Source organism: Apteryx rowi, unplaced genomic scaffold, assembly GCF_003343035.1.
Source record: "Apteryx rowi isolate R43461 unplaced genomic scaffold, aptRow1 scaffold_335, whole genome shotgun sequence".
NCBI classification, from domain to species: Eukaryota; Metazoa; Chordata; class Aves; order Apterygiformes; family Apterygidae; genus Apteryx; species Apteryx rowi.
This window is the reverse complement of record NW_020449808.1, coordinates 263,731-288,476: the sequence shown is the minus strand read 5'-3', so window position 1 is coordinate 288,476 and position 24,746 is coordinate 263,731. Positions and strand designations below refer to the sequence as shown.

The 24,746-nt window shown below is 37.4% G+C and overlaps 1 protein-coding gene across 14 annotated transcripts in view; it reads left to right on the top strand.

Moving 5' to 3' along the window:
• The window catches only part of ARHGEF10 (Rho guanine nucleotide exchange factor 10), a 111,026-nt gene that overhangs the window by 81,316 nt on the left and 4,964 nt on the right, over positions 1-24,746 (top strand). For 8 of the 14 annotated variants that reach the window (XR_003254576.1, XM_026072048.1, XM_026072053.1 and 5 more), the window contains 3 exons: positions 8,427-8,569; positions 14,748-14,922; positions 22,543-22,665. Coding sequence is in view for 10 of the 14 variants with exons in the window: in XM_026072048.1 (XP_025927833.1) it covers positions 8,427-8,569; positions 14,748-14,922; positions 22,543-22,665 (441 nt within the window). In the remaining 4 variants the exon portion in view is untranslated. Of the gene's footprint in view, positions 1-524; positions 601-712; positions 1,404-8,426; positions 8,570-14,747; positions 14,923-15,920; positions 16,504-16,660; positions 19,704-20,945; positions 22,145-22,542; positions 22,666-24,746 lie in introns of those variants that run through there. The other 6 variants (XR_003254579.1, XR_003254578.1, XR_003254577.1 and 3 more) reach the window with 6 other exon arrangements.

The following is a 24,746-nucleotide window of genomic DNA, read 5'->3' as shown; positions in this document are numbered from 1 at the left end:
TGCAACGTGCTCTAGGTGACCCTGCTTGAGCAGGAGGGTTGGACTAGATGATCTCCAGAGGTCCCTTCCAACCTCAGCGATTCTGTGATTCTGTGATAGTCCTTATCAGTTGCTGACACGGTCATGTGACGCAATCAGCCCTGAAAGGTGTTTTTATGAGCACTGATCTGTTTTACCAGACAAATGAATCTGAGCGCTGAAATAGGAGGGACGGAGAACGCAGCCTAATAAGAGTGTTGTGCAATTCATAAATGTCGGTTTCTGCTCTATATAGGCATCATTTTCCARCTGCATACCTCTATTTTGTCTTTGGCCTATAAACATAAAAAAGATTAAGGAGGGATTTAAAAGTGAAAGTGAAATACAGTCATTTTCTAGGAAAAAACTCAGCTCACTGCTTTACAAGGCATTCTGCTTTGAAGCCTATATTTAGAGAAGGGTGAATGTCATCAAATGCACAAATAAAATAGTTGTGCAGGGTTTTGTGGGATTCCATGAATAATAAGGAGAGATCTGTCTTCCAGGCTGCAAATGCATCTCTCAGTTTTTACTGGGAGTTGTGATCCTTGTTTCTTCCTCTGAAGCYAGACTGCGTAGTGGGTAAGTTCAGCTGCTGGCGTGCAATGCCTTTACGTAGGCAGCCAAAGATCTTCCAGTTCTGTCATTTGTGTTCAGTCCACAAATAGTTTTGATTCCTCTTTGTTGTTTTCAGATGGCTCAATATGTGTAAATATTCAGCTTGTTTAGAAATAGCAAGTGCTCGTCTGACTTTCTTCCCAAGAGAATTTTGTCAATTCCACAGCATCCGGAGTGCTCTCTGGCTACAGAAGGCCTTGCCTTGAAGTAATTTAAAATGGGAACTAAAAAGAATGTATAGGAAACTGAGGAATACATGCCATGTTAGTGGGAGAATTGGAGGTTCACAGTGTCACTTCTTGCTTTATGGAGGGCAGTCATGTTTTACTGGGACACCTCTCTGTCAGTGTGCTTTCACTTATCAGTTATAAATTCTTTGAAGCTAAGTGTATTTGAACATAAATTAAAAACAAGATCAACAGGGCACTGACATCTTAAAGTCTATTCAGTTCCTAAATGTGAGCTAAAATGGTGATTTGTAAAAGTGTCACAGAAATACTAGGGTTTAGGTGAACTAATATATTAGTCCTAAAAATAAGTGAAACACATCCTTAATTTTATGCGGGTGAAAAGACTCATTTGGGGAACCATAAAAATGCTAGTGTATAAATGCTGTTGTTATATAAGGGAGTGGTAGTGATGCTGATTGTAAAGTTTACCTGACTCCATGTTAAAAACTTGTTTTCAGTGCTAATAACTTGCAATATATGTCTGAAATGTTGTGTATTTAGAGTTCGCCTCAGGCTGAATTAATAGGGATATTTCCAGGTAAAGCACTTCTACATGAGGTTAAGGAAAAAGTGTATTGTTCATCTGTATTTAAAATAATTAAAAAAAACTTTGTCATGATTACAGACAGCCAAGCAAATGCGTTTTCTGAGGTTTTCTGAGTGACGTAATAGCAAAAAAGGTCAGTGCATGTTTGACTTTCATTCACAAAAGTATCTTAGGAAAGGGAAATCACAAACTTTATAAAATAAAAGTGTATTGTTCCTGGCATACTGTAGTCAGTTCCAGGTACTTCCTTCTCATGAGGACACTGATACACACTTCCTTCCCAAAAAGACCTGTAAAGGGTGTGGAGAGAAACAGGAAAAAGAAGATAAAAACTCAGAATGGTTGTGGCAAACAGTAGAAGAATTAATATATTCATAATTTCAGAAAGAGTTTGGTTCAGTTAAGATTAAAGAATAGATGAACAAAAAAGACTTGCCATGACCCTAATGACTACCACTTTTACGCATGTGATGGAAGTTGCAGCCTCTAACTTGTGCTTGCAGCACCTATAAAGAGCCCTTGCGCTCTTCCACCTGAGAATGAAATTCACAGCACTCAGCATGCGGATTAGAGAAATGTCCAAACAAGCCAATAGAAATTGGAAGAAGGCATTTCTTAAAGTCCTCCTATTTCCAGGTTCCTCTGGGCTGGAGAAGTGCCCATCTCCACTTGTGATTCACAGTGCAGAACTTGCTGCTAGTATCAATGTCTTAAGTTGAGGAATGAGTTGAGGATTCATTCCTTTTTTAAACAGGATAGGAGGAAGAGGACATGTAGTCTCATACAGTACTGTAATGGCTAAGGCGCTAGTTGGTCAGCGGAAATGAGATCTCTATTTTATCAAATTTGTAGTTATTTAATATGTAATTTAATACATAAAACCTTGCTCTGTTGCCTTCTCACCCAGTCTTTAATTCCTTTTTTGAAAAGTGGATCAGTTTTAAAAGGAAGAAGGGATCAGGAATGCCACTTTCTCCGTTCAGAGTAGCCCTAGCCTAGGTGGCTAGGGTTCTGCTCTGGAAGCCAGCAAAAGCTGGTTTGAATCTCTTTCACTGTAGGGAGAACTGAGCCCACACATCCATAAGAGTAAACCTCTTATATGTTTTAGTGAAAACAGTACCTGCCATTAGGTTTTTTGCAGATCCTGTTTCTTTAGGTGCACACTGTTAGTTTCTGGCCCCAAGGTTTAAGGAAGGAAACCTGAACTTTGAGGATTGCAGTCAAATGTAAATGTGATATCAGAACAAAAACTGAAGCAGTTCTGGCCATGCACAGAGCAGAATTTTACATTCTTCAGAGAGACTTCACTGGTAAAAACTTAGCCATCTCTGGGGTTAGTCAAGAGCTTTGGGAACTTATCAGTACAAAAAGGCTTCATGACACTGATATGAATCCTCTGAAAATGATTATTGATTAAGGAAAAGGAGAAAAATTAAAAGCAAATATAAGAATAAGGGGGAACAGTTAAAAGAGGTCAGGTCAGTTCATTAGGAAGATAAACGTCCTGTTGATCGATATGTGTACTTTGACAAACGCAAGAAAGGAGGAATGTGTGCAATGTAAAGGACTGGTGTCGCATTTCAGAGCTCAGGTGGATTCACTGGCTGTTGCGGTGTGTCTGAAGAGTTGGCAGTCCTGGCCAGTGGTAAACACTTGAAGTAGAAATGAGGGGTGTTGCTATGAAAAATAAGGAATGATATTGAGCTGTTGGGAAACAGACTAGAGCAGTGCTATTGAAACAGAATTAAATACTGGTGTCTCAACTGTATTATCACTTTCGGCGGTATTCCCTGATACTGTTACCAAGAGTATCTTGACATTGCTATCAGTTAGTCTTGTTTGCTTATCTCCTGCTGGGACTTCCAGGGCTACCTGTGTCTGAAATTTTAGGTAGGGCTTCATCCTGCTATTTAGCATGCAGACTTTGTTGCATGTCTAGAAAAAYTGGCTATACATATGTACAGCACAGTGTATTCCTAGTTATACTTTGTTTAGAAGGGCAGATCTGAGTCCCTCAGTTTATTTCTACATGACAAGAAATGTGCTAAGCTTCTCTTTATTTCTATATCTACCAACTTATCCTTCAATAATGCTGGTTTGTGTACCATGTGATTGGAAAAAATGTTTGTGCTCCACTGCACAATTTGCACGCCACAAATAAACTAACACCGCTATTCCCAGGACTGTGTTGGCAGCTCTGTTGAAATCATCAGTAGTGCTGCTAAGCAGAAGAGAAAGTTACTGACAAAAAGGCCTGTTAATTTCAGCTCTACTGAAAGTGTAGAAGGGAAGGGAAAATTACTACACACTGTAAAATGACTTTTGAGGAGAAAAAATGTGTGCTATCAGGTCATATCATATTAAGGCTTGAGAGCACCAGCAAATTATAAAACAATATTTCTTCCCTTTGTTGGGTTATATGGAAACAAAATACAGAAAAAGTAAAATGGCTGGTAGTTTGTCCTATAAAATGAATGATGCTTTAACATTTTTCTTACCTACTTGATTTGGTTTGAGTGAACAGAAGGATAACTGGTTTTCTAAAAATATCTTCATAAAAATCGTATTGCAAATGACAAAATGCATTAATGGAAATAATATCCGTATGCATGAAAGGCTTAGATGTATCTTATTAGCATAAGATTTCTTATTTTGTTGCAGCTAAGAAACCTGATGTGAATATTGCAGGATACTTTTTAGCACTGGGATATAAATTATGGCACATATGATACTGGAGAAATATAAGTTACAGAGGATATTATAAACAGTGGCAGAATGCAGATATTAATGCATAGCAATAATAGTGCTTAAAATTTGTGTTCTCATGTTTTAAACATTCATCTAATATGTAAATATTAGAAGTTGTGAGAAGTTATTTCTAAAAGACCCTATATTTGATTTTGTATTTGACCTTGTACTCAGATTTTTTAGATACATCTCATTCCTGCAAATAACTGCACCTGCAATCCCTATTGATTTCTGTAACAGAATACAGTAATGTTTAGAGACTGCCAGAGACTGTCATGTTGTATGTACTAGGCATTTGATATATCCATAGTAAGACTATRTCTGCCTTGGTGAGGTCAGTCTAAGATCCCAGTCTGCTAAAATTTGCGAAGTTAYCTTTATATATTGTTAATATTTGTATGGACTTATCTCACAAAGCAGAAAGTAATCGCAATCTGTTCTCCCACTGTTTCCTCCCTATTTCCCTGGTGTCAGGCTTCGACCCTATGTTTGCTTAGGGTGCAAACTAGCCTTTTGTTACAGGATGTATGCACTGCATATTGCATTTCATACAGTAATATACTTGCTTATAGGTAAAAGATGAAATTGTTGTCTGTGGCTTTTCAGCATTCCAGAAACAAGGATGACCAGAATACCTTCTTAAAATCAGAACAATGCTTTATTTAAAGAATAGAAATAAAGTATTGATAAACAGAACTTAAGAACAGGCCTACGGACAGTCCTATGGGTGTTCTCCAGCCAGCTCTCTGGCAGCCCCATTATATATATCCATTGCTTGTTTTTCTTTTGGTTAATTCTTGGTTTTCACAAAATACTTTGGAAGACCCTGCAAGGGATCATGCTGGGTTCCTTGCCTGGCTTTGTCCTGTTGTATGCCTTGGGTGTTTGTTGACAAAAGTTTTATTTCAGCCCTTATGTCTTGTTTCTTTTTCTTCTTACAAGAAAATCAATATATTAATTTAGTAACCATACAAGTACTTATAACTACAAATGAAGCCGTTCCATATCTTTTGCAAATGGTCTGCCTAATTTTAAATACATGAATAGTGCCAATGAACTTGTTAGAGCTACTTRCACGATATCGTGAATCTGCTGCTATCTAGACAAGTAAAATATAAGTGAAAAAAATATCATCTCCATTTTAGAAGCAATGAACTTAGTATCAGATTACAGGAATTAGCCAAGATTGAGGATGAAGTCTGTGCAGGCAGGTATTTAGTAATGTCTGATGGGATTTGGAGAGGGAGGCAGACAGTATGTTTTCTGAAAAGTATGATTTTGGCCATCTTGAAACAATTTATGAATGAGACTGAAATTTTCCAAGCAATTTGTCTATGAGGAAAAAATTATTGGTCAGCAAAAAAAGTCCTCTCCCTCCTTTTTAGCCAGCAGCCTGTGGTTAAAGCATTCACAGAAGTATGTTGGATTACCAGGCTTAATCCTTTTTCTTGCTTGAGAGGATTTGTACCCATGCTTCCAAACTCTTAAGAGATTTCCCTGGTCACCAACAGRAGAAGAGACGAGAGAGAAGCAAGGCCTCCTGACACTGTCCCACTTCGTATAATTAATTAAACATTCACTTGATGCAGGGAGAAGAACACAGCCGACCTATCATTTAAATACTGTCCTAATTACCAGGCTAGAGAGCCTTTCCCCCTGCCCTTTTTTTCCTCTTCTGTTCACTGTCTCAGAAACTGTCAGATCTAGAAGGGAGCAGTGCTTGCAAAAAAAAAAAAAGACTACAGAATAGCCATACCACATGGCTAGAGTCTGCAATTTTCCCTGTGCTGATGTCAAAGTGGGGATTGGAGTTGACTTGCATGAAGTCATGGTAATATGAAGAACACGAGGTCTGCATCTAACCTTTTGTGTCTGTCAAATCCCACTGAATTCAGAAAGCTAACTGGATTGTTAAGTGCTGTGCTAATAGTAGCAACAGAAAGAGTTTGTGGCTAATGAGTTTTGATACACGTATTTGTTGAATCTCCTATGCTAATGGCTGGTAAAAATTGAACTCTGCCTTTCTACCTTGCAGAAAATTGCTTTTGAGTTTGTTTTTTGAAATTAACCTCTGCCTGGCATCAGGGCTAATTATCCTTTTTGCTCAGTATCTGTTACAATTGCTAGTTAATGACTTTAAATAAGACTTGATTGAAACCGCTTAAAAAGTTTAGTGCTTAGCTATCTGAGGAGTTACATGGAAGCTAAGGGCATGAAAATCCAGATCCCAAAAAAGTCCTGAAATGAGATTTGACCAAAATTTAAATTCCAGAGTACACAGTTGGGATCCTGAAAATCCCTGCTTACCTGTCACTTAAATATCAACTATGCTTTATATAGAAACTACTGAATATATTTAAGAAGAGGAGCTGTTGAGTCTAGTGAGCTGTTTTGTCTGTAGGTGAAATATGTTGTTCTGTCTGAAAATTAACTGCACAAAGAAGAAAACTTCTTGCTGAGCACATTTGCTCTCTGACCAAATCATCAGTCTCTGTCACTCAGAAGAGGCAGTAAGACTATACTAGAATTATGCTGTTTTTATCCCTAAGAAAGAAACGTGGTCTTGGAGCTGTGAACTAGATGCCACTATGGCTTCTACAGTCAATGCGTTTTATACAAAAAAAGCYGAGGGCAAGCACACGCGTGCAGCTCTTGTTTTCTGAAGGCTTTGCACTGAATGATGCGCAGTGGTTAAAGCATTCAGGGGGTATGGGCAGCCTCCACTTGAGAGTTTAATTTGAGAATAATGTGTTAACTAGCAAATAAAAACTTTTCCAGAAGTTTCTTTATTACTGATGGTACATATGAGTCACGAAGAACATCGGATGACTTCGACATCGCTGGGAGAGTTTGCAGGCTAATAATTGGAAACACTCTTCTTACTTACAAACTCGAATCAGGAAAATGATTGTGACAGCCTGCAACTAGATGTCATTTTTACAAAGGTGCTTTCGGAAGGGACTCGCGTTCGGGGAATGACTCGGCGAAGCTTACATAATTGCAGATGGCAGCAGCAATCAGAAACAGGCAAAAGCTGGTGCTTTTCGTTATTGTTGCTCCAGTTTTTGGGAAGCAGGAATTTTGGTACCCCTTGTACCTGAGCAGAGTGTGGCTGTTACAGAGAAAGAAAAAATATATTTTATGTAAGTGCTTACCAAAAGATGCGCTTACCTTGGTCTCATAAATCAGAACTTAAGTGGTTCCTGAGTTGAAACCAGTGTCAGTAAAGTGGACAATGTTTCTGAGTCTTATGCAGGAAGAAGGCTTTCAAGAGAGGAAGTGGGGTCTTTTTGACACGTATTTTCTCTCAGTGTAAAAGCAGATACATTATCATATTTTGATATTACTACTAAAGCATAATGGGCAGAAGTGCAGTGTTGTAGGTGTTTTACATTTAATGAGTGCTTACGATAGAAATAAACTAATATTAAAATAATTGTTCTGTTTAGTATGTCAGAAAGTAAATATAAAAGACAGCTACAAATATTTAGAGAAGCTCATGTTGTTAGCTGTTAAGTTTGGGCAGAAATGATCTGCTTATCCTTGCTTCCAAGAGCTGTCAAGTGGGAGTGAGCACAGCGGTCAGTGGCAGCATGCACCTCTTAGCAGCAGGTCTCTGAAAAACGGGTTCTGCAACTTGTACGTGTGTAACGTACTTTGGACCTGCCAAATGCAGTCCACAGAAAACTCTGTGTTATAACTGGGGAAAATTAGCAAACCTGAGTACATTAGAATCAGCAACTGAATACTTTTCACATTCTTTTCTGGTTGAAAGTGAATTTATCTTGAAACAGGTCAGTTGTGAGCTCCTCATTAGTTGAGGGAAAATTGTTACAGACATGGATTTCTGACTTCATTTCCTCCAGAAAGAAAAGCAGTTGTATGAAAACAGCAACATGGGRTTCCTTGTTAATCAATTAATCCAGATAAAATTTGCTCAGTTAACAAATATGAACATTTGTGTTTTTCCTTAATATTCTATTATTCTTACAAACCTAGGCTGGAAGGTAAAATTAACCAGGTGTTAAAAACAGCATGGTTGGAAGTGGCAAGTTGCAGAGATTTGAATGATAGGGTTTATAGTATCATTACTTCCATTCTTTGTATACTTACAAGTTTCCCGTTAAAGCCTATGAATTTGTCTACTGATGCTTTTCTAGGTGTTCCTGAGTCAGTCACAATAAGTAAAGACATAATGTTTTCAAAACTATTTAAAAAAAAAATTCAATTCTGTTGTGTATAACCTTTCTTCTTTTTTATTAAAGATGGAGCATGGAGTACAGAACCTCAGAAGATAGTGAAATTGGGGGTTTTGCCTGTTAGAAGTCTACTGGTGATGGAAGATACCATTTGGGCTGCATGTGGTGGACAAATTTTTTTAATCAGTACTGTGACACATGCCATAGAGGTAAATGCTTTTAAAAGCATTATTTGCATACTATGCTGCAGGTATAAGTGGTGAAAATTAAAAATTAAAATCTATTTGAGAAACTTCAAGATTCAGAAAGCTTTTTATGAAATATGGCTTCAACTGGTTAGCTTTCTATGAAATGTCCCTCCTTCCAGTTTGAAATTCTACCCTGGCTTTCATTTCTCATGTCTGATTAGATCAAGGTTTGCTTCCATTTTCCCCAGTGTTATCATAAGGTGCATGGTACTTGCTGAGTACTTGGGGCAATAGGTTTGCTTAAAAATGAGATTCAAGGAAACACAGCAAAGAAGTGAGTTCCTATAGGAATTGTCTGTTAATTCCAGAACAGGTTTAATTAAAAGAGAGTGCCTCTGCATAGTTAGATGTGACTTCCATCTTGTGATGATTTCTTAACATGTTTTTGATCACTTTTCTTCTCAGTGGCACACAAAAATTTCCTTTGCATAAGGACATTTTCCAAAAAATAATCATGCAAAAGTAAGCTTTTCTGGAAGAATGTTAAGGATTCAAACATGTATTTATGACTGCATTTGCCAAAAAAGCATTAAGCCCTCGTTTCTTTTGAAATTGCAGCAATCCACCGAAGTGATGTCTTAGTGGCCTGAGTAGAGTTCATGAAACAGTAGGGATTAAAGCCTCTCCTTCAACCTACAACACAATTAGATTGAGTTCCATGATGTTTACAGCCGTGAAATTCTTTCAGACAGGATTCTGTGATGAGATCACAGCCTCCTTCTTTGTGTCCTTTGTTACTTTTTTTTTGTTTCATTGATGATCGTGTTGTCTCCCAACAATTGTCTCTTTGGTACAATTGATTCTGTGAGTCATTGTCATGGGTTTGCAGGGAAATAGTGAATGTCATAATTTCCTCTGTCTTTAGCTGTGCTTTTTTGGTGACTTGTTTCATCTGAGTAGAAGCTCCAATCATATGTTTTCCTACTTTTTTTTTCTTTAATGCTTGTTTTGTTGATAGGTTGGATGGTATGATGAGGGAGACATTGTGGAAAAGTGATTTGGACAGGTGCTTGAAATCAGCTTTCTGTTAGCTTGACGGGGGTAACCTTTGGGACACCTGGAATTACTGTCTCAGACTTTTATGATCAATCTGTCTGATTCTCACTGAGAAGTACAGAGCAACAGAAATAATCACAGTCAGATTGCTCCTGTGTGAGTTTGATTATATAAAGCCACATCTCTTTATTAATTAGTTCAGTAATTTTGGCCTCATTCTATCACAGAGTTCCTTCCAGATTAGGTGGTGTCGTTGCAATTTGGATTATGCTGTGCTATTTTAGCACAACAGAACAAAACCAGGATTAGACAAGCTTTAAGGATTAAAGAATGCATCAAGGTAACTCAACCAAAGTAAAACATAGAACAGTGGACTACAATATTGAAAACAAAAGTTCAAAGAGACAAAATAGCAAATGCTCTATCTTTTGGACATGGTAACTTAATTTTTCAGCTGTTGCTTGAAGTATTCCYCCCAAAACGTCACAGGAGGTTTCTTTTCATTCTCATGGTGCTTTTTAAACTGGCCTATCCGTTGTAGTTCAGACTTCAGATTATTATAGATCCACTAATTTTTATAGCTGTAATTAATATGCAGACAATGAATATTGCAGCAAACAACATATAAGGAATGGTGCGATTGGAAGTGGTGTGTCTGGGTTGAATAACGTTTTTTCAGCACAGATAATTCTATTCAAGAACTTGACAAATTTTCTTATGACTGGCTGGCAGTCATCTTTTTCTATTTCACACAAATATCCACGCCGTGGCATATCATCTTCCTCATAGAACTGCAAATGGTGATTTTCTGTTGCCTTTTTAGTGGTCCTAAGACATATACCAGTGCTCATCTGTTTTCATCATCTCACTTGACTGAACATCTCACTGACAGCTTCTCTATTGCTAGCTGCTCAGTTACCTGACTTGTTCTGATAATTTCCTGGTTTTATATTTCCAGATGTGATCTCCCATGATGTACATACAATGTTTCTTGGCAATATTGTTTCAAAATTGTATCCTATACAAAGAAATTTAGATTCTTCCTGTGGGGAATATTTTAACAATATTAGCAATCAAATACATCTGAGCTCCCTCTTTCTGCTGTGCCAAGCAGAAGCTTTGCTATAGGCAGGGAAACAGCAGGAAGGAAATGTTTATTCTCCCTCTGTGCCCTCTCTTGTTGGGGTGGATTCACTGACTCAAGAATTTTTGCATAATTTTCTTCTTTGCCATCTCAACAGGAATCCAGGTGTTGCACAGGGCTCAACTGTTACTCTTCACTCTTTGCGGAGCTCCTTTGTTTCTCTGTATTCTTCAAATTACAGCTGCTTTTTTGCTCATCACTTTGTACTATTGTGCATGTGTTTTGTATGCTTTATCATGTAACTTAGATATAAAGACACCTGACTGGCCTTTAAAGCCATATTTGTGCAAGTCATGAACACATTCAAGACCACTTCGTGAACGTCTTCCCAGTGTGGCCCTCCTTGCTTCACAGGTATCTAATTTTAGCTAATGTTTTTGCTAAGTGCAGAGTACATTGTCCTCTGAAAACAGTCTCATTCCATATCTCCCTTTCTAATACTCTCAAATAAGCCTCTTTTTTGGTACTTCTAAAAACTATTAGTAAATGAACAGGTTTAGCATCCTTTATGTTGTTTTGGGACTTTTCCCACTTTTCTTCCCCTTTGGTATGGATAAGACTCTCAATTCACTTGTTTTAATGATATGTTACTGTCATAGCCCTAATATTTTAGGAAATGGCTTTTATTGGCRCAATGCCTCAAGCTCCTTGGCAAAGGGACATGTGAGAAGTGCATTAATTGCTATTATATATGAATGACATATTCTGATACTCTTTCTATGAATAAGGAATTTCTCCTGAGTCTTGACCCTAGATCTGGCAATTGTTGTGTTGCTGTTGAGTACAGAGCTTGATCCTTGTAGCGGTCTCTGTGCATGTAGACCCTTAGGCTCTGAAAAGGTAGTCTGTGTTTGTTTAAAAACAAAACCTAATCCCTGAGTATTTAACAGAATAAAAGTCACCAAATGAATGGCGTCCAATTCTCTCGTTTTGTCTTGTTTTTGAAAGTTGGCTAACTATAGATGAGTTACTGTAGTTTTAACAGTTTAAGTAGAACAAGCTGAAATGTTCAGCTAAATAAATGAAAATCCCTATTCTTTAAGTGTATGTTGCCCAAGTACAGTAACCTCTTCAAAGTAGTAAAAGTCATTTGCTTTACCATGTGCACAATGATACCCATTATGCACCTCTCACTGAGCCTGAGAAATCCTGCTTCAGTTCYTGGCATAACTGCTTGGGTCTGGAATCACAACTGTGCAAGTGGGCAGCCCCTAAAAAGAAAGATTCCAGCTCTGCACCATACTGCTGAAACAGCAGTGAGCCGTGTCAGCCTCCGCTGCGGGAAAGACTTACGGTGGCGTCCCAAGCACGTTCTGCAGCTTGGATGTTGCTATAGAGTTTGAACAAGAGAGCCCGAGGCGGGGGGAAAARGAGGGAGAAAAAAAAAAAGCTAGACTGAAGCTAGACTGTGAGGAGAAGGCAGAGAGGAATGTAGTTATGAAAACCAAAGGAGAAATGTAAAATGAAGTTGAGAATTTTTTTTTTTAATAACAAGGAATAAGACGTTTTTGTCCCTTTGCATCTGCATTTCTTGTTAGGAGGGAAAAAAACCCTTTGAAGAAAAAGGTCAGCTATTGGGTTTCATAGAATTGTAGTTGAAATAGAGGTCAAAACTATCCTCAAAACAAAAATTCTGTATTTGTAAAAGAATGTCCAGGTTTGGGGAACATTCCTGCTCTATGTTAGAAGACCCTCTGAAGACGAATAGTTCTTTTTAAATGCTTCTTGTGGTGCTGAGAAGATTAATTTTTCTTTAAATGTCTGAATATTTCAACAGACAGCTGTGCAAACTGCAGGACAGACAGTGGGAGTGTAATGAGTTAGCTGGTAATATGGAATGTGGCAAAAATGTATRTGCGAGTTGTTTACAGTTGCACTAACAGAATTGTCATCTGTGGTATGGTCAGAACACTACAGAGAAAATTATTTTTTTATGATGAGCTGAATTRCATTTCTAATTCCAAAYGCTATCAGCTGCTGGTCAGATTGACTTCAGTGGCCTTAGATCAGTCCCCGTGAAGATTTTAAAAAGCCAGTTGGTCATCAGAGTAGCAATGCATGATTCTGTAAGCAAGGGTTATTATTCTGAAGTCCTGTTTGCCATAAAATCTCTCAATACATTATGAGAAAATCAGGAAATTTAGGACTAAGACCTGTGTCTGACTCCGAGAGATGTTGTTCATGGATAGATTCTTCTGTTGAATAAATTGTATGATTTATAAATTGTATATATCATTTGAAAAATATTGAATAGAGGTTACTTGAAGAAAAGTGCAAATATAAATGTACGTGTCAGAGGTACTTCACTTGCATTCTACAGTGTCATTATTAGAAAAGTGAAAAGGTAATATAGCAACATTCACCAAAACTGAATGAGGACCTAATAGCTAAAGAGAAACTTCTCTATTAACTTCCTGAAAACTGAACACTTGAAGAATAATGTAATCAAATGAWCATATAAAAGTCTTTCCCTTATTTTTAAATAACCTTTTTGTCAGTGGGAAAGAACCAATTTGTATAGTATTTTGGAGTGTTCAGTAATAAAATAGAAAAAAAAATGCCTCAAGTATAATATCARAAGTTGCAGTCTGTGAAATCTTAAAGTTCTGTCCTTTAGCTATGCTTGTAATCTGTTCACTGCATTTAGATGCAGAAATAGAGCTATRTATCTATTATCCCCTGTATTTTCAATGGATAATTGTCTTAGACTAAGAAAAGAGCTTAGCCTGGGAAATGTGTGATTTAGATTTGAATGCACAATGACCAAAATGTAACTCTAACTATAATAGAAGGAAAATTTAAGGGTGCTTTTAACAAGGAGGAAGGGGAGCTTTTGCATTTGATGTGCAAATACAGTTAAAAGTATAAAATAAGTGTTGTGGATATTAGAGCAGCTACTTACTTCCGTATCCCTTGGGGAGGGATAAGCATCCAAGGAACAGTCTGTCATTTGTTTAGCCAAGAATTCTTATGTTTATCAGAATGGCTGCCTATATGTGATAATAGCTGGCACAATGTTAAAAGGCTATGTTTCACTTCAGAGGCAGTTTACTTACAAGACAAAAACAGGAAGAAAAAAAAACAACTTCCCTACTTCATGTTGATGATTAAAGAACTTTAGTACAGCTTTCTCTTGCAGTTTAACATGGGCAGATAGGGAAGTTTCAGCCTTCCTGGAGCCATGCAGAAGTTGTAACTGTGAAGGCACCTGACCAAGGGAAAAGGTCTATCCTGAAAGTCTTGCATTGCCCCACATCTTCAGAAGGTGGATTTTAGCATTTCTAACAACTAGCATCTGTATTTTGAAGGGCAGGACTATGAAATAGCTAATACTTATGAAATTCAGAAATGCCTGAATCAAAAAGCAAGCCACAATATTAAGGCTCACATGATTATGTACGTAGCTGAGCTAATAATAATGTATATATATTCACAAACAATCTACTTTCTAAAGATGATTTTTTCCTTGATATTATTATTGTTGTTCTGAAATGACCCATAATGCACAGTACAGAAAAAATACTCTGTAGTATTTTTTGGAACAGGAATTGTGCTGCAGATAAAAGCAACATATTAGAAAAATCTGCCCRCTTCCAGGCTCCTTGTATGCATTAGTTTTCCCAGGGGAGTATCAGTAAAGAAATATAAAATTCCTTTAAGTCTCAACCAATACAGAGTTGCTAGTTTCCACCATGCAAATGTTTTATAAATACACTATGTAAGTTACTGTCAAGTTAGTTTATCATAAGTTATAATTTTGCTCAAAAGCTGAGGGTCCTTCTATAGTAATGATGATGCTTTTTCCAGAAAAAAAAAAGCAACAGGAAAATTAACACATCATATACAGCAGTCAAGACATATCATGAACAAAGTGAAAAAAACTAGCTAGTATTCGACATGGAGAACAAGGATAAAGTGCCAACACTGAAGAGCTGATAAGGAAGACTGAATGTTGCAGTTCAATTGCATCTTCTCAGTGATTCCTTGTTTTTCTTATAGAGCCAGTTTGAAGCACATCAGGAAGAAGGGATGGTAATCTCTCACGTGGCTGTTGCTGGCGTGGGCATCTGGATTGCCTTCACATCTGGATCTACACTTCGCCTGTTCCACACTGAGACCCTGAAACACCTCCAGGACATTAACATTGCYACACCTGTTCACAATATGTTGCCAGGTGACTGAATCACATCATATGATAACATCTTTGTTTTGTCTCTGTCACTACTATTCTCCAGAGTGTTGTAGACATAGGCCAGAGCCAGAACATTTGTTCTGAACTTTGAGGCTGATAACCGTCTCACAACTCTCTGTTTTCGTAAACTGTAGTCTTGCCTGCTCAAAAGAACAATGTGTGCAGTGAGCAGCTCTCCTTGTTAGAGGTTATAAATGTAATTATATCCAGATGAGCAGGTGGATTCTCCTGTATTGTCTGTTCATTTTTGTAACCCTAAAAGAGTAGGGCAATGCAGTCTATCATGAAAATGTTTGATTTGCCAAGTTTAGCATTTGCTTCTGGAACTTGGTATCAAAGCACATGAGGGGGAGTCAATTTGCCTAGGATCCAAACCAACAAAACGCTTGCTTAACTTTAGTTATTTCAGTAGTCCCAGTGAAGTCRGTTGAACTGCTCACATGCTTCCATTTAGGAGTGTGTTCGGTGTTTTGCAGTTTGGAGCTGTCATTTGTATAATTAAAAGGTTAGTCTTGTAAATAAAGATGAAACCTGTGGTTGTTCAGATAAACAACAGGTCTTTAGGACAGAAGCTGTTCAGCCATCCCAAAATCATCAGTGTCATAGACAGTTGCTCTGGCTTGTATCAGTTTTGCTAGCAAGTAGCTAGGACTCTATGTAGTTAATTAGGTAAGTGCCTAAGTGAAATACACCCATTTCTGTCACTTCTTCTCAAATGCCCAGCACCAGTGTTATGACAGACTGCTGTGGGCTAGTATGGATCTTAGCCCTATATAGCACTGGAGAGCAGAGGCTCTGGGGTGTCTTTGGCCTACGCTGTACTGAGCCAGCTTTGCATGGCCCTCGGAGCCAGCGAGTGCCCCACGTGCAAGCTGTAGCAATGCCAGGAAAAGAGGCAGACAGAAAAAAGGTACTGGCACTGCTGGGTGTGATTTGTCCATGAGGGGACAACTGTGCTTTCTTTACCTCTCTTTTTGTAGATTTCAGGTGCTGATGGTAGATACATAAACGAACTAACTGATTTGAGATTTGTCTGACCTACACAGTAAGTGTGCTTTAAGTGCAATAGACCTGGCCACTGCAGGTATTATTGTGTGTGCCAGCTAGATTGCTTTGCTTTTAGCAGAAGCCAATTCTTTCAGCACTGAGATTATGTTTGTTTTCTTATAATAGTTATGTATAAATTTTACATCAAAAGATGTAACACTTCCTCAGTCTCTATCTTTTTATCCTGTTTTCTCTCAGACCACATTAACTTTGCAGTAAAGCTCTATTTTAAATTGTGTCCACTTTTACAGTGTTCTATACAGGGTGGTTTTTTACACTTGCTGTTTGAATCTAGCTCCAATACTGAGCAGCAGCAAATGTCCTGCCTTTAAATAGGTCATTTTATTGAATTCATCCCAGTTATGCAAAGAAATGAAGATTAGTATAAAAAGAAGATTAACTTTTAATATTTTCTGCTGTTTATAGACAGAAAGTAGGGCCTCCCTTATACATCATTTTCTGAGTATAAAAATCTTCAAAAATTCTTAGCTTCAGTGTGCATTGCCACGGTAATAAAACTGCTGATGTAATAGATTATTTTTTWTATTTTTTTTTGTAAAAGAGTTTTAGCTAATGATATCTCTTTGGTGTCATTCTTGTCAATTTAAGTTTCTTGTCTTTATTTCTTTTTCTTTCTCTCTCTCTCTTTCTCTTTCTCTCTCTCTACAAAAAGCGCTTCAGTGAATGGAAATTTATTTCAGGAGCAGAGCAGCATTACAGCAAATGTTCCAGAGGAAGAATTCATTCTAAAAATAAAATGAATTTCAATTATTTAGCAGCAGCTCATGGGTCTGTTTCTATGATCCCAATATTGCAGCAACAACAATAAAGGCTAAAAGACAGAGGAGGAGGAGGAGGAGGCTTACATGAAACAGCAGTAAGAGCCTTTTGGAACTAAAAGCAGCCACAGCAGCAATAGGTCAAACTCTGTATAGTATACACCAAGATTTAAGAAGAAGAAGAAGAAGAAAAAAAAAGGAAATGGCTCCATATTTACAAAATGTGAGGGACTCGGTGATTAATATTTAGAAGTGCTGCTTGTGCTACAGGAGATCTTTTCATTTTAAAAGAAACAGCTCTAACAGTTTTCTGAAATCCAGCAGGTGTTCCTTAATATGTAAAAAGAAAAGTAAAGTAAAAATTCATGATGTATTGAACTGAGAAGGGAAGAAATTGGTGTAATAATATTGCTAAGGGTTTTAAGAAGAGACATAACAAGAGGAAAGAAGGTAGTGCAAGATCATGATGAAACTTCCAAGAAGCTGGACTCCTTTTGCCAAACTTTAGTGGAAGCAACAATGTGTAATATTGGCTCGATTGGCTACCTGGAGATGTTACCTGAGTATTCATTTAAAGCAACGTAAATGAGAGAACCATAACTCCATGAAGTCAATGACATTATAATTATTACTATACAGTGAGACTAAAAGAAAAAATTACTGTCACTATGTCAGGAATGGTCACTGTGAGTTACAAAGAAGTATAGCTGTAGTAACCAATTCTCATAACATTAATAATCAGTTCCCATAATATTAGTAACCAGTTCTCATAACATTAGATTTTCACAATTTTATTGTTAGGAGAAGACAGCTTTAAATATCATAAAGAATGTGCCTGCTTTGCTTCAAAAAAGATAACCCTGCAGCACACCAGGTAGGATAGAGTCACAGAAGAATGAAGTATAAGGGAAATGGCACAGGAACTGGTTGTCATTACAATTCAGCAGAGTTTAGTAATGTGAAAAAGCAGACAGATTCCCAAAACATGAACCAAAAATAACTTTTTTTTTCTAAATTGAGTACTTTGTCATGATCCATTTATGGAGAATTCATTTATACACCTTGTGTTTACAAAGTTCTGGCTAAGGACAGGACAGCTTGACTGGGAGAATGCCACCCAGTTGTAGATCAGATTTTGGATATATTCACATCGCATGTGCCAGCTAAATGACATAAAAAAGAACTGTGATGAATCTGCTGAGAGATCTGAGCTGGTACTAAATGAGTACAGTAACCCAAAATACCCTCTATCAGCTGTGTCTCTGCAAAGCCTAGTATAGCATGGTTGTGCTCAGTCAATATGTAGTCCATATACAGTAAGTAGTGTAACTGATACTCCAAACTACTCTGGTCTGTGACCAAACTGATGGCTGTGTTGGCCGTCTCAGAATCAGGGAGATRTAAACGTGTCTATCAGATCCTTTTGTCTATTGAACCTATCTTTTTAAACGAAGAAGGGAGAATTCTCACTTTCTGGAATTATGGGAAGTTTGTATGGAGAAACTTGGGACTGGAGGGTAAACCTCGGTCACTGAGAAAACCACGGGATAGACATTTAATCCAGAGTGGTCCACAGAACTGCTCTTCATATATCATCAAAACTACATGCCACAAAATACTTCCTAATACTGTGTAACAAGTTTGTGATATATAATAAAACACCAGAAAGSACAAATACAATATGATAAAGGAAGAGAATGGTTGAGATGAAGGACATCATAATTATAGGTCCTGGTAACTGTTTATTTCACTACCTAAGGTTTATTTTCACTAATCACAGTAGAGCTAGATTGCTTTTCAGTGGCTCAAGCAGTTCTCTGCTTTCTGAACAGGGGGCATATTGAGCAGCAGAAACAATCTATTAATATTTGAAGACACTTCACTAATGCCAATGCATTGCACTATTTTACCTAGCAAGTTTGTACTCAGCATTTATGATYTGTAGTTCAAATCTCAGCAAAGGCAGCTTTGCACCAGCCTTTGTCACAGCTCACATGGCCTGGTTAGTAAAAAATCATATTAAATGTGGGTACACAGTCCACTTGATATGAATAATCTTGTTTTTTCATAGTCATACTCAAAATTTCATTATTCAGAAAATATCCTTAAACATGTTTTTCCTTTCAGCTATAACAGAGTTTGTCCTTTTAAAGAGATTATGACCTTGATATATGTAATTTCTTGGTTCCTATGGATGATGACAGGTTACATGTTTAACAAAGAGGTGACTTCCATTTATGTTGCTGTATTCTGTTTGTATCCATATATCCTCTAATGGTACATGTGTGTTTCCTGGAGCAGATGAGAAAAGCAAAGAAAAAATATATCATTTCCTCTCTGCAGAAAACAAACTATCCTTTGAGCGTTACAGCTTTCTTTTGTCCCCACCAGCTGCCACCCCATAAAAGACAGTTGCATTGTGATTTTACTGTTGTGACGTGATAAAAAGATGGGGAAAATTTTAGGTCACCTCAACAGATTTGTACAGTGGGCTCTTTTAGACAATTTTCTATATAATAATGAGAGCAAGATCATATAGGAGGATATGTGGCAGTATGCCCTTACACCTACCTAGGGCTGAATTCAGAAGACCTGCGTGGGAACACAGAAGGATTTACACAGATCCTGTTGTTGGGCCTGTGTCAGAAATTGGGGCCTGAGAAGAGTGAACACAGAGCAGAAAGATAGTCAATAAAACTATTTCTCCGTGTATAAACTTAATCATTGCCTTCAGTTCTTGGTAGAATCAAGGTCTTGGTTAGATTGTTTTAGAAGTTTAACAGTTTCATCATTGCATTGGTGCAGTGTGTTCTGAAAGTTTTCATTTAAAGATAAGAATATTTGATTGTTTGGGACATTTGTATTTTTCAYTTTCCTGTAACCATAACCACGGGTATTTTTTTCCAGTGCTTACTGCACATTCAGGAGAGTTGATTTTTCATTTTTTTCTCTGAAGTGAAAAATCAAAATAAAAAGTAAGATTTCAAATCATGGTTAGCAGATAACAAATTAATATTTTTAATAGGTACTTTTATCTRTTTATCATTTTTGTGTTATTATATGCTATTTCAAAATGTACTTTCAGATGCAGATGTTTCCTGCTTTTCTGAGATCTGAAAGCAAGCAGTTTTCCTTTTGACCTCACTATAGATGGTTCATGCATAGGTTGTCCTCTGTGTTTAAGATTCTAAGTTGCTGGCTGATAATTTGAAACAATAATGCAAATTTCCAGTTAGAGTTTGCTTCCGGGTTGGTATATGAAAGCATGCATATTATCTTACATTTAAAAAAAACCCCAAAGCATTAAAAATCTATTATTTAAAAATGTAAACATCTTGCTCCTGAAAGTGGTTAGCCAGGCAAATGTAAAATTGGAGGTTTTGACAATTTAACAAATTTTAAAATTGTACTTAAATATTGCTGCTTGTACATTGCAAAACAAGCTTGAAGTGAAATGGAGTGGAATTAAGCTAAACTGCAGTTACCCTGCATTTGCTGTGGCCCRGATTGTGGGAGATACCTCATTACATCATGATAACTTGACATGCTCTAAATCACAAAATTCAGATCTTGATTTTTGAATACTCCAGTATACAGACAGGTGTTTGGACATCTGTATTTGAACTTTGAACTACTATAAAGATACTGGCAAAGTCCATATTAGCAGATGGCTGAGGAGACTAATACTGTGTATAATATATACTGTTTTGGAAACAGCACAAGCAATTTCTATTGTGGGATTTTTTTGTGTTWTTTTTGACTCTCAGATGTAGATTAGAGCTGCCACCTGTGTCATCATGCTGAGTTCTGACACTTTTTTTTTTTTTTTGGTATGTCTTTGGTCATCTTAATGCCCTCTATCCTCCAACTACATCAGGATGTACAATTTTCCCTCAAAGGGCTGTCCATCTAGCCAGTGTCGAAGGAGCACTTCTGTGTACTTTGTTTTGGAAACTAAATTCCTCATATAAAAAAATCAAGCTTTAAAAGACTTGTAATTTATTGATAGACATAGACCATCTGTAGGAGGAGGATGCAATCTTACCAGCATAGATACCTACACAGTTAACTGAAAAAATGTAGGTGTCTCTGATGACCTGCAGGAGTAGATGGAGCCTGTTCAACTTATTCATACTTATTACATCTGCAGGGAGAGTGACCTAATCATCCTGTCTTTAGGGTACACTGCGAATAGACTGAACTGGTATTCCAGATCCGGCCCTGGAGCCTGTGTACACCCTTTACACTAGACCATTGCTAGATAAGTATTTTGTTTTTGTAAAGTTCTGTGAGGAAAGACTTGAACTCTGGTCTGCCTACTGCTTTTCAGTTGAGTGCTTCAACCTTTGGGCTACAGTCTGGCTGCCCCTTCCCTGCTTTCCCACTGGGTCTGTGATTCATGTGTTCTTGGCTGGAAATTGGCTCAGCTTCAAGGGGAGAGATGGAAAATGCACTCATTTGTGATACATGCTAATTAAGGTGCTTTTCCAAAGTGTGGAACATGTGGGTTCATCCAGGCTGTATAGTGTGTGGAATCCAAATTCCTTACTTACTGATGAAGTGATTAGCAACTTGATTGTTACAATAAAGGTGGGAATCAGTGCTATCATAGCATGTGAAGGTAATCATAATTCCAAGAACATGAGTTTTTGAGCCTGGAGGACTTCAGCAGAGTTCAAATGCCTGTCCACATAAACTTGCGTCATGGTAGAAGTTTGGGCAGGCAGTAGTTTCCATTTCCATTTCCCAAACTTGTCAAGCACGTTTTGAAAACCCAGCTAAATTGAATCAATCATCTTTAATCTTCTGTTGTAGGTAAAGATGACTTTGTCTTCCATAAGGAAAACAGCAATCCCATAAATAGTAACTTGTAGAAAATGATATAATCACAGAATAATTTCATTTCAGAAGGACTTCTGGACATCAGCTCATCCGTCCTTCTGCTTGAAGTAGACCCAATTAGATCAGGTTGCTCAGGGACTTGTCCAGCCAAGTTTTGAGTATCTTCAATGATGGAGATTCCACAGTGTCTGTGAACAACCTGTTCTAGTGTTTGACCACCCTCATTGCTGAAAAAGCTTTTCCTTGCATCTAATTGGAATTTCCCATGTTTCAGCTTTGGTTCGTTGCCTCTTATCTTGTCACTGTGCACCTTTGAGTAGAGTCTGACTGCTTTGTGTATTCCCTCCCAACAGGTAGGTGTAGACAGCAGTTCTTCTAGCCTCTCTTTGTACACCATGTACTCCAGCCACCAGTCATTTTGGTGGTCCTCCACTGGACTTGTTCCAGTATGCCAATGTCTTTCTTGTGTGGAGGAGCCCAAACCATGACACAGTACATTGGGGACAGTCTCACAAAATGAAAACTAAAAGAAAAAAGTAATCATGAACAGGTTTGAGTCTTGAACATAGTGTGTTACTATAATATACTAATGAATATTGTGAAATGGAATGTCTTTCAGTTTTATGGTTGAGAATCTAAAAATATGATTTATTTGTAAAAGAGTGTTTGTAAAGATAATCTATGTCTAATTTTAGATACTGTGGTTTAGAGATCTCACAACAAAATATTTYGGAAGTTTAGTAGTATGTAAATTGTCACGCAAGTAAAGTTTAATACCACAGTCCAGCAATGTATTTGCACTTCTGCTAAGCATTTTGCTGAATCAGACTGTGACAGTATAACTATATGCAGCTGACTGTGTTTACTGGAGATTACTTTGATCTAAGCAAAAATAGTCACTCGTAAGTAATGCAGCACTTCCTAAACTTCACAGGGCAGCAGCGTGTTTCTGTGACCAGCCTCCTGGTGTGCCACGGTTTGTTACTGGTTGGAACAAATCTGGGTATAATAGTAGCATTGCCAGTGCCTCGCTTGCAGGGGATTCCCAAAGTAACTGGTGAGTGAAATTTGGATTGTGTAGAATGGTTTTATACTGAAGACTTCATTTTTCTTCTGTCAGTAGCTTAAGTGAATCAGCAAAATTATATGTATTGTTTAGATATATGTCCCAGCTTTGTGATGAAATTTTATTTGTTGCTGTTCTTTAGCTTTACAGTATGTCCAGACACTTGTCTAGTTTTGTCTCAGTTGTTTGATGCAGAACAATGGTTATTCTTTAGGGAGCAAAAATACGATAGACATCAATCCTGTCAGAGTAGAGTCTAATATGTGGGGATGAGAAGAAAGTCCAAACAATCTTTCTTCCAGATTTGGGGAAAATATATGTGTTAGACAGGAGACATAGGCACTGAAAACTCAGTATGTTCTCTGACTGCTTATTCAGTAAGTCATTTTTGTGCCCTTTCTCCCCAAAACTATGGACTTGAAATTTATGACAGTGTATATTTCAGTTTTTTTGACAATGATCAATATTTTTGCATTTTGGAGAGATGGTTTTATGAGTTATTTTCACATTACACCATTTCAAATGCAAACACATGAATGCTGCTGGATCATTTTGCAAGTGTTTTAACTACCAGCAGAAGCAAGTTTTTAAAAGTGTGTTTAATGGAACCTTTGCCAAGCTACATTTTGGGTTTAGAATTCTGCCAGAGCTTCTGAGCTGTGGAGGGAAGCTGGCAGATTTTATAAGGCAAGCAGTCTGTAACTTCCTTCAGGAAAAACAAACAAAAAAACCCACCCAAAACAACAAAAGCTATGTAACTTTGCCAAAATGAAAACGAAATCTGCTGTGTTCAGCAAAATATGCAGCAATAGTCCAGTATGACAATGGACAAATGTTTCTGAAAAAATGTGGAATCTATGGAACCTGTGTTAGGAAAAATCTGTACGAATAGATGCAATATAAGAAAATGCATAGTTGCAGAATCAAAACATCTTCTGTTTTGATTATTGTGGCTTATCTTCCTTGTATATTCTTAACACTTCTTTTGGGCCAAGATCTGTCAAATTTCACAGATTTAGCAACATTACATTTGGAGATCTATTTTCATAATCCTCAGAGTATTTTTAATTTGAACTGAAAAATCATGACTTTTTCCAGTTGTGCTTCTAATAGTGATAATTCATCTTTATATCATTGCACTTTCTATTAAAGTAGAGTAATATTTTTTTATCAAAACCTAGAATGTATTAGGGAGTTTGGAATGGATGGGGTGATTTGTAGGGCTGGTTTTTTTTTTTCCTCAATAGCCTAACCCTTTTTTATATTGTGGCTTATTTGGAAGACTGCTACATATTTTTTTCTTCTTTTTGCTGTAAAAACCACATATACTTATAATGTCATAGCTTCTGAATTTGGCCTAAGCAATGTGTTTCTCGTACAGTCTTACGACTTGCACAATGTAAAAATTCCTTATACCTCCAACATCCCACTGTTTACATTCTTTAAAAATTTAAATCGAAATTWTTCACTCATTTCCTTATGAATCTACCATGGTAACTAGACAACCATTTATAAGGATGAGTTTTATTTCCTGCTTTACAGCGTGGAAAAGCCTATTACAATGAAACAGATGTTCTTATTCTATTCTGGAAAGGTACAGTAGATTTAATTGAAAACCAGATATTTTCTTTGTGGATTATTGGAGAAAACTTGCAATCTTATGCTTGTGAAAATGCCAACAAAAAGAAGATAGTAGAGAGTTTCTGTACTCATACTGTTGTGAAAACAGAGCACAAAAGTAAGTCAACTTGAACTCAGAAGGTTCTGTTTTAGCTGATTTTTAATACAGTCCTAAAATACCTTTATGGCACATTAGATTGGTACATTTTTTTCTGTAAATTACAGAATCACAGAATCCCTGAGGTTGGAAGGGACCTCTGGAGATCATCTAGTCCAACCCCCCTGCTCAAGCAGGGTCACCTAGAGCACATTGCACAGGATTGCATCCAGGCAGGTTTTGAATATCTCCAGAGAAGGAGACTCCACAGCCTCTCTGGGCAACCTGTGCCAGTGCTCTGTCACCCTCACAGTGAAGAAGTATTTCCTCATGTTCAGATGGAATTGTCTGTGTT